The sequence below is a fragment of the Bombus bifarius genome, unplaced genomic scaffold (assembly GCF_011952205.1).
Source record: "Bombus bifarius isolate JDL3187 unplaced genomic scaffold, Bbif_JDL3187 scf7180000008360, whole genome shotgun sequence".
Taxonomy (NCBI): domain Eukaryota; kingdom Metazoa; phylum Arthropoda; class Insecta; order Hymenoptera; family Apidae; genus Bombus; species Bombus bifarius.
In genome coordinates, this window is record NW_022884613.1 from 17,742 (window position 1) to 30,064 (window position 12,323).

Consider the following 12,323-nt stretch of genomic DNA (forward strand, 5'->3'; position numbering starts at 1 on the left):
ACACAGTATCGTCAATAAAACTTCACTTATTCTGTATCCTTCGAATAGTTCTTAGAATATCTTTACCGGTCTCCACCCTTATAACAGTCGCGTACTTAACGTATCATTGTAACTAAGTTTTACATAACGTGGTTGGAGTGAATTGTGATTTATGTTAATTCAGCGTGTATTCTGTTGTGATTGCTGAATTCGTAATAAAGTTTAACTAAAACAAAATTAATAGTTGTGTTACGACTCAGCTATTTTATTTCATTATCCAACCCTCAAGTTTACGGGACATACTTTACGCCAAGAAAACAAAGAAAAAAGTTTAATTATTTATAATACCATTAAAAGAAACGCGCACAATTGCTTTCTTTAGAAATTATTCACTCTGATTTTCAGTTCAAAAAGCATCGAGATAGATATCTGATTTGGAGTAGACGACGAAATGATCAGAATAGATCTGTCTAGAACTCGAGCCTTCGGAATTGGTAGAAGGCGAGCAGAGAGCCGGAAACTGTCCACTCGAGGCAATATCATGGTACTACGTTGAAGGAAGATAGTTTCGAAAGTAGGGAGGTAATAATAAAGAATACAGCTCTGATTCATCCTTGAAAGAGTATATTCCAAATACAAACGATCAACTTCCCAGAAACAGATAAACTCTAACACAAAGCAAGCGATAAAAATACATAAATTTTAGGAGAAAAAATTGGTGTGAAAAAATGAACAATTATCATTTTTTTTGTCATATTGCATTCTCGATAAGATACATTCAGTGACTCGTGAAAATACCAAATTTAGAAACTGCTTACCAAAATTTAAAAATACTTACACATAGAAAATATTTGTGACTATATTATTAGGTGTATTATATGAAATATTTTGAAATTTCATTAACACTATAATGAGACACCGCTATGCTTTTTATATTAATATAATTTGAAGCTGATCTGAAAATGTATATAAATGTATGTCGGAGATGAGAGGACACCGGAGACCTTCCCTGGAACTTCGGAGAATCCGTAGAATTGTAATTAAAGGTTACAGCTGTAATTAAGCGATTTGCTATCATTGTACTTGTTTGCGATTTGTGATAATAAACTTGGGCTCGGGGCGACAGTCAGTCGCCGAACGTTGCCGCGGTCACGGGATGAACGCTTTGTCTAACAAAGGCATGGAGTAACTCTATAGCTCTCTTGAAAAAGGAAATAGCCGCAACATTCGACAGTAAACATTCCAACGGTCTCTGTCCCGTAGCTCGCCAAACGCAGACCCTATTTTTCGAGTAAGATGATTGCCAGATGTCGATGCGTTTCCGCAGTACATGTTCGTCTAGCCTGAGGGCCCGTTATAAATCTTAAGATTTAGCTAACTAAAGTCCTTCAAACAGACAAACAGTCTTTGTCCCAACTACGAGAAGATAGAGGAAACCTATTTTTTAACGAACGACGTCTCCCACTAGAAACTTTCTCTCGAGGGCGGCTAGCATCCTTTTCTAACCACCGATATAGAAATTGACCAATTAGCAGCAACGCCAATTTCCCTTACTTTCTGAACGAAGGTTGTCCTCGACGAATCCGATGATCTCGCGTCCTTAGACACACCCCATCATAGTTTTCCTCGGTGGCATCATCGGGACGGAGATGCATTCCCTTTGCGATCTCATATAGAACTTTCATATACATTTCCATATTTGTTTCAAATTTAAACAACGTAATCATGTCATCATATGTCCTATTATATGGTTACGAGTCAATCTGAGGAGAGCGGCTACGAAGCTCCAGAGGGAAATCTAGTGTTGTTAATTACGCTGCTTGCCGAAGCAAATAGACTGTTGTGAGAATGTTTCGACATATGGTTAACGTTAGGAGCTACAGAAAATGTTAGTAGTAGGCCTCGTAACCTTAACTAACAAGGATAAACCTCGGGTGGCAAAGGTATATCGTTGAGGATTCGCTATGCCGGATATTATAATTGAACAAAATGTTATGCAGGGTGAGACACGTAAAACATGACAGTGGGATATTGTCGAAAATATTGGTGATATAAGAAAATGTTCTTATGAAAATCTAAGTATTCTAAGGGCCACAACTTTTCATGTAATTGGACCTTTTACATGAAGGGATCAAGAACATATAAAGGTCATTACCTTCCTTTAAATGGAATTATATATTTTAATTTTAAATATTTTTTAATTCACATAAATATAGTTCACGTCAAGATGAATTCAACTATTATAGTCAATCATAGTCGATCAAGGCCAATTCTAGGTCACAAAAAATTAAGATACGTGAAACTTGTGCAAGAACAGTGCATAAGATTCGTAAGGAAAACTAACCTTGTCAAATTTTTTCACTCTACACATAATACTTAGATTGCGGATAATTGTTTCACTATTATATTTAATATAATTTTTCCTCAATATAATTACAGATACAGTCACAATAAGCATCATGTATCATCTATGTATCATCGTGTCAGCATCGTGTATGTGTTATGTAACATGAAAAATTGATCATGTTATATAAAATGAGCATCACATTGATAAAAATGATAATTGGTTAAAAAAAATCGGAATGTATTAAATGGTATAAAATCAAAAATACTGGAGTGTTCTAAACCACAAACATAGAGAAGAGTTATGCTGAACTCCTCAAGATAACAAACTTTTTAACAACTTCCTTAATAGAAAACTGTCTGCGACAATTTTCATTGTTGCGGATTTTAGAAATGATTCATGGCTTATTTTGGTATCTTATGTAACGTAGATAAAAAAATGAATATTTGGTTACGGTGAACAGTTGTCTCTGGAAACGGATTCTAACACCAGAGATCAAGACAAAGAAGCGGATGTTAATGACACGTGAATCCACACAAGTCTCGAAAAATTCAGAATTGGTGATTGTTTTGCGCGACATATAGCGATGTATAGTTGCAATATCGAGTATGTTCTTTTCATATTATTTTAAATTTATTTATTAATATTTAATATTTTTATAATTAATTAATACAATATGATTGCTCTTTTAAAAACAAATGTATATTCTTTCCAGAAAATCTTTCCACTTATTCTGTTACGTCTCTTAAAACGCGAACGGACTATTTAATTGGAATAAGATGTTGGGAAATTGCACGGTTTGATTTGATATTTGTACGGTCAAAATAACGGAATTGACAAGTAGGTACTTTATAAGAAAGGCCATAAGATCGGCCATATTTATGGTATTTCTCAACGCGAGAATTGATTGTAATTTCAACAAATAAATAAAAAAAAAATATTTATGGTATTTCGGCGACTAGGGTTTCGCGGAATCCAATCCAGACACCCTCAACTTGAAGGTAGAAGGGAGTAACACTCGATATAGTCACTGTAAGGTGGTAGATAGTGGCGACGATCACGAGATCCGCACTGTGATTGGTGCAGAATTGATCGAGAACCGGTAGTGCATCAGAGCAATAGAGCTTATGGAGGCCCAGGAATGCGCCGAGGGAATCGACAAAGAGAGAGAGAGAGAGAGAGAGAGAAAGATATTTTTCTGTCAGAACTGTGGCTATATGATCATATATCCATAACTATGCGACCAGATAAATTGTAATTTATTTGTTAAATTACTGAAAGTTATTAAAGGTTTTTTTGATCATTTGTTTAAATCTTTTTGTGTAACTAAAAAAATACATGACAATAATACTAAAATCAATAAATAAAATCAAGAATTATTATTACTGGCACGATATTATTATTGATATGGTAAAAACATCTACGATCTTAAGAAATAACACAATGAATATTTAAGAAATATTAAAACTGTTGAGAAGATTGAATTAAATACAGTACCTACGTTTTATTAAATTTAAAAATAATTTATTTTACATTTATTTATTATGAAACAATATTAGTTTTCTCATTTTTCCCTTTACTTGGTTTTTTAGTGTTATTTATTGTTATAATCTTCCCAATATAAAAATATTTTATGTCAATATAATACTTAGCAATTCAAGTCTCCTTTGTAATTTGAAAATGTTTCCTATGACAATGTCTGGTCAAACATATTGAGTATATGTACATTTAATGCCAAAATAAATAGGTAGAAATGATTCTATTCCTCGAAACTGACATCTTAGATATGCCGAACGTAGAAAGAACAAATCAAAGAGGAAAAAGGTACTGAGAGTCGACGCGTTCAGGCTCTAAACGCTAAAGGCTCTAAAGCCGTTGAAGGCGATAAAGTGAGATTATTAATTCAAAATTCACAATTTTTTATTTTTAATTTGTCTATGATCCATGCAACTTTTACCAATATGTTTGTTACACCAAACACAATATAATTTGAATCATGTTTGCTTACTTAATAAAAGATAATTAAATAAGTGATAATAAATATGAATAAATAAATATAATTCAAACTATATCGTGTTTGATTTTATTTTAACCAGAAATATCTCACAACTACGTTAGTAGAAGTTTAATTTAAAAAACGTCAAAAATAAAAATGTTTCACTTTTGAATTGGTATTTACATACATTGTCTTAGCGATATCTGGCGTTGGATCATATTACAGTAATCGACTGTGATGACCAGTCGAGCTCCATGATGCGTCGAGGGGAATCTCCTCCTAGTAGTGGGGATAACGACGATGCAATTATCCAGAGATTCTTTTTTGTCAATTATCGGAGGTTTCCGTATTTGATACGCTTTGTTATTTGATATATAGGAGGTATTATTATATATTATTAATATAATACTATAATATATAGAAGATATTATTGTGCGTCTTATCTTCACAAGAGAAAAACTCGGAGTGGGAGAGAGAAGGGCGCAGTTACGACAACATATCTACCTCCCTGTTGATTCTCCTGGTACTGATTTGCCTATGCTTGCCATATAAGCAAGCCCCTCCATTGGTATAAGCTCTATGATTGGATCTGATGCTTTTAGTACAGAGTACACTATAAACTTTGATAGCCAACAGTAATCAAAAAGCTGGACGTGATACTGGTTTCGTTGCTCAACACTCGATTATCAGGTATTGCTTACACTAGAGTCTGGTTGAGTGATTAGACAGAACAGAAATAACTTGTTACGGCGAGCACAAGTTCATTTTAGTGTCGTTAGCAGTTATCATCCGAACTTCCAGCCGTTGATTCGGCGGGTATCAAGTGCAGTGTGTATCATCATTGGACACGCAACATATATACGTATATCGAATAATAGAGAAAGTTGGTCGAACGAAATCAAACTCTCGTTAAAATTAAAGTATTGTATTTTAGGAAAAAAAAAGGAAGAAGAAATCATTTAGGAAAAAGAGAAAAGCTATCTGACAGTGTAAGATGAAGGAACATCAGACCATAGTTTTTGTATTTAATGTTGCAATTGTCTTGTTGGTAAGTAACATGAAAAAAAACCTTAATAAATTGGGGTTAGGTTACCAACTACTTACAATAACTTTATACAAAGTTATTAGTTAACATATATATGTGCTTTCATACCTTCGTTATACTTCTTAAGACAAATTTTTTTACAAAATCGCTCAAAAAGATGTTTTTATTATTAATAATTAATTTAAAAAAATAATTTTATGTTGGTTCTGAAAGGTTTAATTGAATGATATTTGTTTTAGATAAAAGAACTTACAAATTTTAATGTCCTCGACCATTTGAAAAAATGAATCTACAATGAATCTACAATGAATCTACAATGAATAATTAATAAAAAATAATGTTTTTCAAAGGCTAAAAGAATTGCATCCTGAAATTTACGAATCTCTCGCTCTGATAGTTTAGATTTGATCGTAGTAATACTTTTCGTGATAGCTTCTAATCTTTTGTTGTTGCATTCATTGAATCATTCTGGACTAGTGTCTATTAGTAGTGGAATAATGTCTCTCTGTTATTGACCAAATTTTTTAAGTTTGAAGAAAATACGAAAAAATCACTGTTAGCATGGATATATTTCTGTTCTAAACATTTCTTTGAGTTAACTATTAAAAATTTTTTGACATTCGAACCAAATAATCGCAATAAGCCGACTGAATTGGATAGTTAGATTACAAAGCTGTTGATTGAAACAATATGTTGATTCGGCAAATTGCTTTTACGACTTGAACTAGCGACCGTCTCTGCAGTTTTAGCACGTAGAAGTTTTAAGAAATTTCAAAGTACAATTTGAATCATTCAATTTTTAAGTTTTAATGATTAATCAATATGAATGAAAATTTCTAAGGAATATTTTAATATTAATAATTGAGAAACAATAAACTATCCTTTTTTAAATTTTCTTTTGTCGCTGAAAATATTTAAAACTATGCATATAAATATAAACATAAGTATATTGTTTCTAAAAAAAGTGTTTCTAAAAAAAGGAAATCAGGTTTTCTGGGAATTCGTAGAGTCAGAAACATTACAAACTTAATGTATCTTATTTTTTGAAAGGTCTTCAACAGTGCTCACAGCGATTCTCGTCGATCGTATGAGGAACCCCGCGCTGCTCCATCAGGAAGTTGGAAGTGGCCTCTAAATCAAAACAATGCAATGGGAGAAACCAGATCTTTGACGAAGACGAACACAGCTAGTTTGTTTCTTAACAAAATTAAAGGCTTTTTCCTATTTTATTTTTAGTTAGGGAAGAACGTCAACACTTTATTTAACGTCTTCCCTTCTTTTTTCTTCCATGTGTTGAACAATATTAGAAAATGGTAACATCGCATTTCTTGATGATCATACCGCACCGATACAACCGAGGGTGGGATCAGTAATACCTTCTTGCAAAGGGCAAAGCTACTGTGAAGATGTTCCAAATTATCCTACGAATTTGGTGAAAGATATCATTGCCAAAAATCCACATCTTGTAAATTATACTTCTGTTGACATGGTTGGTATCCATTTTTGTAAAAGTATTTTCATTTTCTAATTGAAGATTATAGGAAAAAGACATGATAAGTACATATTTGTCGATTTTCTGATTTTAATGTCATCTTCCAATAAAACAGGAAAATGTTATAATGATATAATTGGAAATGAAAATATGTTAATTTCAAAGATGTTAGTTATTTTTAAATAGCTGTTAGGTTGACGAAGCTGTATAGAAACCAAAAATATAACTATTATATCAAAACAAATAATGTTTCAACATTATGAGTAGAAATTAAAAAATCCTAATATTTTGCAAACTTTAAAATGGATTTAAAAAAAAGAAATACGTAAACCCACAAAAAATACAGAGAGAATTTTAATAATAGAAGATTGACTGATAATTAATTGAATTTTAAAGCTGCTTTGCTGTAAAATATAATAAATATGATTTATCATGTTCTTCAATTTTTTCCGATACTAATTTGTCTTTTTCTAACACTTTTATCTTATCTTTTTCTTAAATCCTATAAATTATTGTATTCTTTTATTTTTATAAATCTACATAATATCCGAAAATAATGGACATATTCTATTGTATTTTCCAAATTTGGTTTTACTTTCAGATAGATATGCTCAAACCCAGGCTAGGAGAAGATTCTATTGAGACAGAATCGTTCTGTGCATCATCTGTAAGTATAATTTAGTATTCGATTTCTATCTGTATCTTTCATAATGCAATAATTTCAATATAATGTCAGGAGCATGTCGTCCTTCCGAAAACGGCGGAAAATATGAACAACGAGTGGAAGTATATTCTTAACAACGAAGAATTGAAACAGGGAGTACGTATAGAAAAATGCATGTAGGTATATATTTTGTTGTCTAGATGAAAGAAATATTTCACTAACCCCTTTTCACTCTATTTCTTTCACGCCACAAAATGCTAACAGCTTTATGTAATAATATGTATTGCTACTACGTATATAGGAAGTAGAATATTATAACAGATTGAACGGCATAGACAACAATAATGGGAATACATAATTACTGAAAATCTTATTTTTGTCAATTTCATTATTGAATACCCTAGATCAGTGGTCCTCAATCTGAGGTATGCCTATCCCCGAGGATAAAGACTTTAAGATTATGTTAGAATTTGATTGATTGCTTATTACAATTTCAATAATTTTATAAGATTAAACGTAGAAAAGATAATGTCTATACATGTTTTATTTTATTCTCACTATTATACTATAGCTATAGTTTTATCCATGTAACTATACTTTTCCAGGCAGTACGCGAAGGATAAAAGTATCTCGAACCAAGTCAAGGTATTTTTATCGATACAACAATGCAATTTCTATTAATGTGTTAAAGCTTCTCATGCAAAACATGCAGTCAGTCACGAATGTTAATACTTTCAGCACTAAAATTGTATAACAATTTAACCTAAGATGAAAAGAAAGTAAAAAGAATAAAAAATACAATGTCTGGAAAGAGTGCGTACACTTGTTATATTTGCATAAAATTATAAGTAAAATAGATTTAATATTATAATAATATTTTATAAGTTCACCGTAAACATTTGCATTCTTCTTAACATTAATAAAGTTCAAAGTTTTGCAATTTTTGATATAATTTCGTTCTATGATTTTTGTAAACTAAATGTATAATTACATCATTTTTTGGAAATATGTTAACTAAATTCGTAAAATTGATATAGGTTTCGATAGACTTTAGTTACTGGCTGGAACTTTCATTATAAAACAAATTGATAATTAGGGAAAACGCTTGCACTTTAAAAATGATCTTTAAACCATTTCCTTTTTATAGTAATGAAGGCCAACGCTGCAGCATAAAATATGGCATACCAATGGGTTACGAAACCACATGTAAACAAAAGTTCGTTTATAATCAACTCCTAGGCCTAGAGGACGATGGTTCGGTTGCCTACCAGCATTTTCGGTTTCCATCTAGTTGCTGTTGTCACGTCAAATTCATCGGCACTTCGATACGGATTGGTGGAGTAAGTGATTTTCACAATAAATCAACCAACACCAATTGATTTCATTAAGATCAATTAATCTTTATTTTTCATTGGAGAATGTTATAATTGGCAGGTAATTGTACGATAATATACACAACAATACACGACAGCTGCCATGTTAGATAAAAGATTGTGCGTATACAGGGTGGTTGGCAACTGGTGGTACAAGCGGAAAGGGGTGATTCTACGCGAAAAAAGAAGTCGAAAATATACAATAAAAATTTTTCGTTTGAGGCTTTGTTTTCGAGAAAATCGGCTTTGAATTTTCGCTCGGTACGCGTGCACTTTATCACGTCTCGTTATAACGGATCTTACTGTAGATCGTTGTCTCGATGGAAAAATTAAAAAAAAAAATTAAAAAAAAATTTTTATTCTATATTTTCGACTTCTTTTTTCGCGTAGAATCACCCCCTTTCGGCTTATACCACCAGCTACCAACCACCCTGTATATTAATAAAGTTTCTTAAAACGTTAAAAAGAAGAAAACAAATTGCAAAAATTTTTATTGAAAGTTACTTTTTTGCATTTTAAGCTTTTGTTTGAGTAACGAATTTTACAAGATAATATTAGATAACATATAACTGAACAACTATAATTTAATGTTTTTTAATTTCAACATAGACTAATTTTCAAAGGAGAGAATTATGTTCTTCTTTATTTTTTACTGTATAGTCTTTCTTATTACCTCGACATACTAGATGCTACATGTTAGAACATGAAATCAAATGGGATACTCTGTTATCGACATCTGAAGCATTACCAATACATAATTCGTTACTTATTGTTATAGAGATTCTCTTCTCCAGAGGACAATCCCAATAATCTGAAACATTAATATAAAAAGTAGCATGGATCTTAATCATCAGATATTTATTATACTTTGCCTTAAATGTTTTAATATAATTTATTCCCTATAATATGAAAAGTGACAGAAAATGTGAAACAATGACAACATGATAAAACAATAAAAAGCAACAGTTCTTCACAAATATGTCCTCAATCTTTTTATTTTCCAAAAACTGTATGAATATGTCACGTCCCGCGCTGCGCACGCGCCGTAACGTAGACTAAAACTACCAATAGCGCGAGTGAGCGTTCCAATTTGAAATTTAAATAAATTTTAACAATTTGTATAGAAACCAAATTCGAGCCTCACAATCCCCACGGAATAACCCGTCACATGGCGATGGATCTAAATATAAATAAGCGACATAGAAGAAGGAAATTCCTTAGTTCAGAGTAGTTAATTCCTCAGTTCTGTGTGATTAGTTCCTCAGTTCTTGGTGATTAATTTCTTGGTTCTTGGCGATCAGTTCCCCAATTCTTGGCAAGTAATTTCTTTGTTCATAGCGATTAGTTCTCAATTCCTTTAGCTCTTAATTTCTCAGTTCCTTTGCCTTTCAATTCTTTAGTTCCTTAGTTTTTCAGCTCTTAGTTCCTTAGTTTTTCAGCTCTTAGTTCCTTTAGCTCTTAGTTTTTTGCTCTTAGTTCTTAAGTTCTGTAGTCCTTTAGTTCTTTAGCTTTTAGTTCTTTGTTTCATTAGTTCCCAGTTCTTGTCAGTTTTGTTAATCGACGTATTTGTATTTGTCAATTTGTAAATTATTGAAAATCAATTAAATTAAAATCTTGTAATTAATAAGAGTGAAAACGTATCGCGAACGATTGTAACTTCGAGTATTCGAAATCTCAACGACAATTCTGTCAATACCCAATTAGAATTAGAATAAACATTTGTTGTGGAGAATATTTGTCTAATAATATAATAGGATTAAGCGAACATTCATTTTCACCAACTTTGATTCTCTCCCGTGCCAGTACTCCTGCGCGTAGCAGGTTAGCCGAAACGTGGAGTTTAATTGCCAATCGCATTAAACATCAGACAACGCATTTAATCTAAATTCAAAAATTAACGGCAACACAACCAAAACGAATCAAACAAAAACGTAACAAATAAATAAACCTTTTTAAAACATCAAATTTCCATTACATTTTGTATTCAATTTTTCCAAAACTGGAATAAGAATATACATAGTTAAACTCTTATAAGTCTACTTTTTTCGCTTATGGGTGAAGCAATTATAATTAATTGTATTTTTCACCTTGATGCAAAATTTACGAATTAATAACTGTTATAAAGAGATAGTATAGTAGCAACGCAATGTATACTAAATACTAATAATAGCAACTAATAAAACACAGTAGCACAGTATCATGCAGATAAAAGAATTTTGTGAAATATTCACAAGATGCGGGTCACTTTTGATTTCGACAATTTTTTGATATATTGTCAAGGTTATCACTCGGAATAGTGTTGTAAAAGTTTTAGTTAAGAGTCACCGTTTATTAAAATGTTATTATCAAAACAGGTTTATAATACAATTGCTGTTAATTGATGTAGGTTTGGGGTTGATAATTAATCGATTCACACAGATTCGATTTTTCTCTCAATATTTCTCCGCCTTGCACAACACGTCTTAACACTCAGGATAACTTAGTTTAGATTAATTTAGTTAGATTAACTTAGTCTATTAACATGTGGTCGACTTCTAAGACAAAAGAGCGTCGTTAGAAGTCGTTCTAACTTAGCTTGCAGTAACTAGCGATCATGCCAACTTATCTTTTCTCAACACTCCCCTTTGATCGTAGTGTCTACAAGCCCCATAGCTTTGGTAAAATATTGAGTCTTAACTCTATTTAACAGTAAGGAAATTCACACAGTTTCCCTTGCTGCTTCTTGCATCGCTACAAACTCCGCTTCGCATGTCGATTAAGCTATAATTGGTTATTTCTTGGATAACCAAGATATTGCACCACCAGCGAGTATGAAGACATACCCGCTCCTAGATTTCCTATCTACCGTACAGCCCGCAAAGTCTGAACAAAACACCTTCAAAGGTTGTCCTGTCCTTTGGTACACTAGCTTCAAGTTTTTGGTTTTTAGCAGGTACTTGAAAATCCACCTCACTGCTTTCCAATCGGGTACAGTCGGATTTGCGCATCTTTGGCTTAATTTCCCTATTGCACACGCGACATCAGCACGTTGTTCGTACAACTTATTATCGAAAGACTCACCATACTCACTGTCAAAACCGGCTTCACACTTCTTAGTTAGCGGCGTTGACACTCCAACCTCATGAGCAATGTCAAACAGATCCAGCATTTGACCTATCTGTACGGATTGATCAAATGCGACAGTGGCACTGTTTGGCTTACTCAGGTGGATGGATAGAAATTGAGTATCGGTACCCAGCATCCTAACATCTAATTTCTCCTTAATTCTGGTTTTGAACACTTCAATCCTATCCTTCGTTCCAAACACAAGAATGTCATCCACATACACAGCTACAATCAGATCTTTAGACGCATTCACATACATATACGGATCACTCATACATGGATTCAGACTCATACCTTTCAAAATACTATTAATGTACCTAAACCA

The 12,323-nt window shown here is 32.4% G+C and overlaps 1 protein-coding gene across 1 annotated transcript; it reads left to right on the forward strand.

Moving 5' to 3' along the window:
• The first annotated feature begins 4,979 nt into the window (after positions 1 to 4,979).
• LOC117212744 (protein spaetzle-like) lies at positions 4,980 to 9,838 on the forward strand. Its single transcript, XM_033457773.1, has 7 exons — positions 4,980 to 5,367; positions 6,415 to 6,553; positions 6,672 to 6,853; positions 7,458 to 7,523; positions 7,593 to 7,696; positions 8,668 to 8,860; positions 9,672 to 9,838. Exons 1-7 carry the CDS (start codon positions 5,314 to 5,316, stop codon positions 9,714 to 9,716), a joined length of 783 nt encoding a protein of 260 aa, XP_033313664.1. The 5' UTR covers positions 4,980 to 5,313; the 3' UTR covers positions 9,717 to 9,838.
• The last annotated feature ends 2,485 nt before the right edge of the window (positions 9,839 to 12,323 follow it).

Coding starts and splice junctions, on each gene's coding strand:
- LOC117212744 (XM_033457773.1), top strand. CDS start 5,314: ATGAAGGAACATCAGACCATAGTTTTTGTATTTAATGTTGCAATTGTC. Junction 6,554..6,671: donor GACGAAGACGAACACAGCTA/GTTTGTTTCTTA, acceptor GAACAATATTAG/AAAATGGTAACATCGCATTT. Junction 6,854..7,457: donor ATTATACTTCTGTTGACATG/GTTGGTATCCAT, acceptor TTTTACTTTCAG/ATAGATATGCTCAAACCCAG.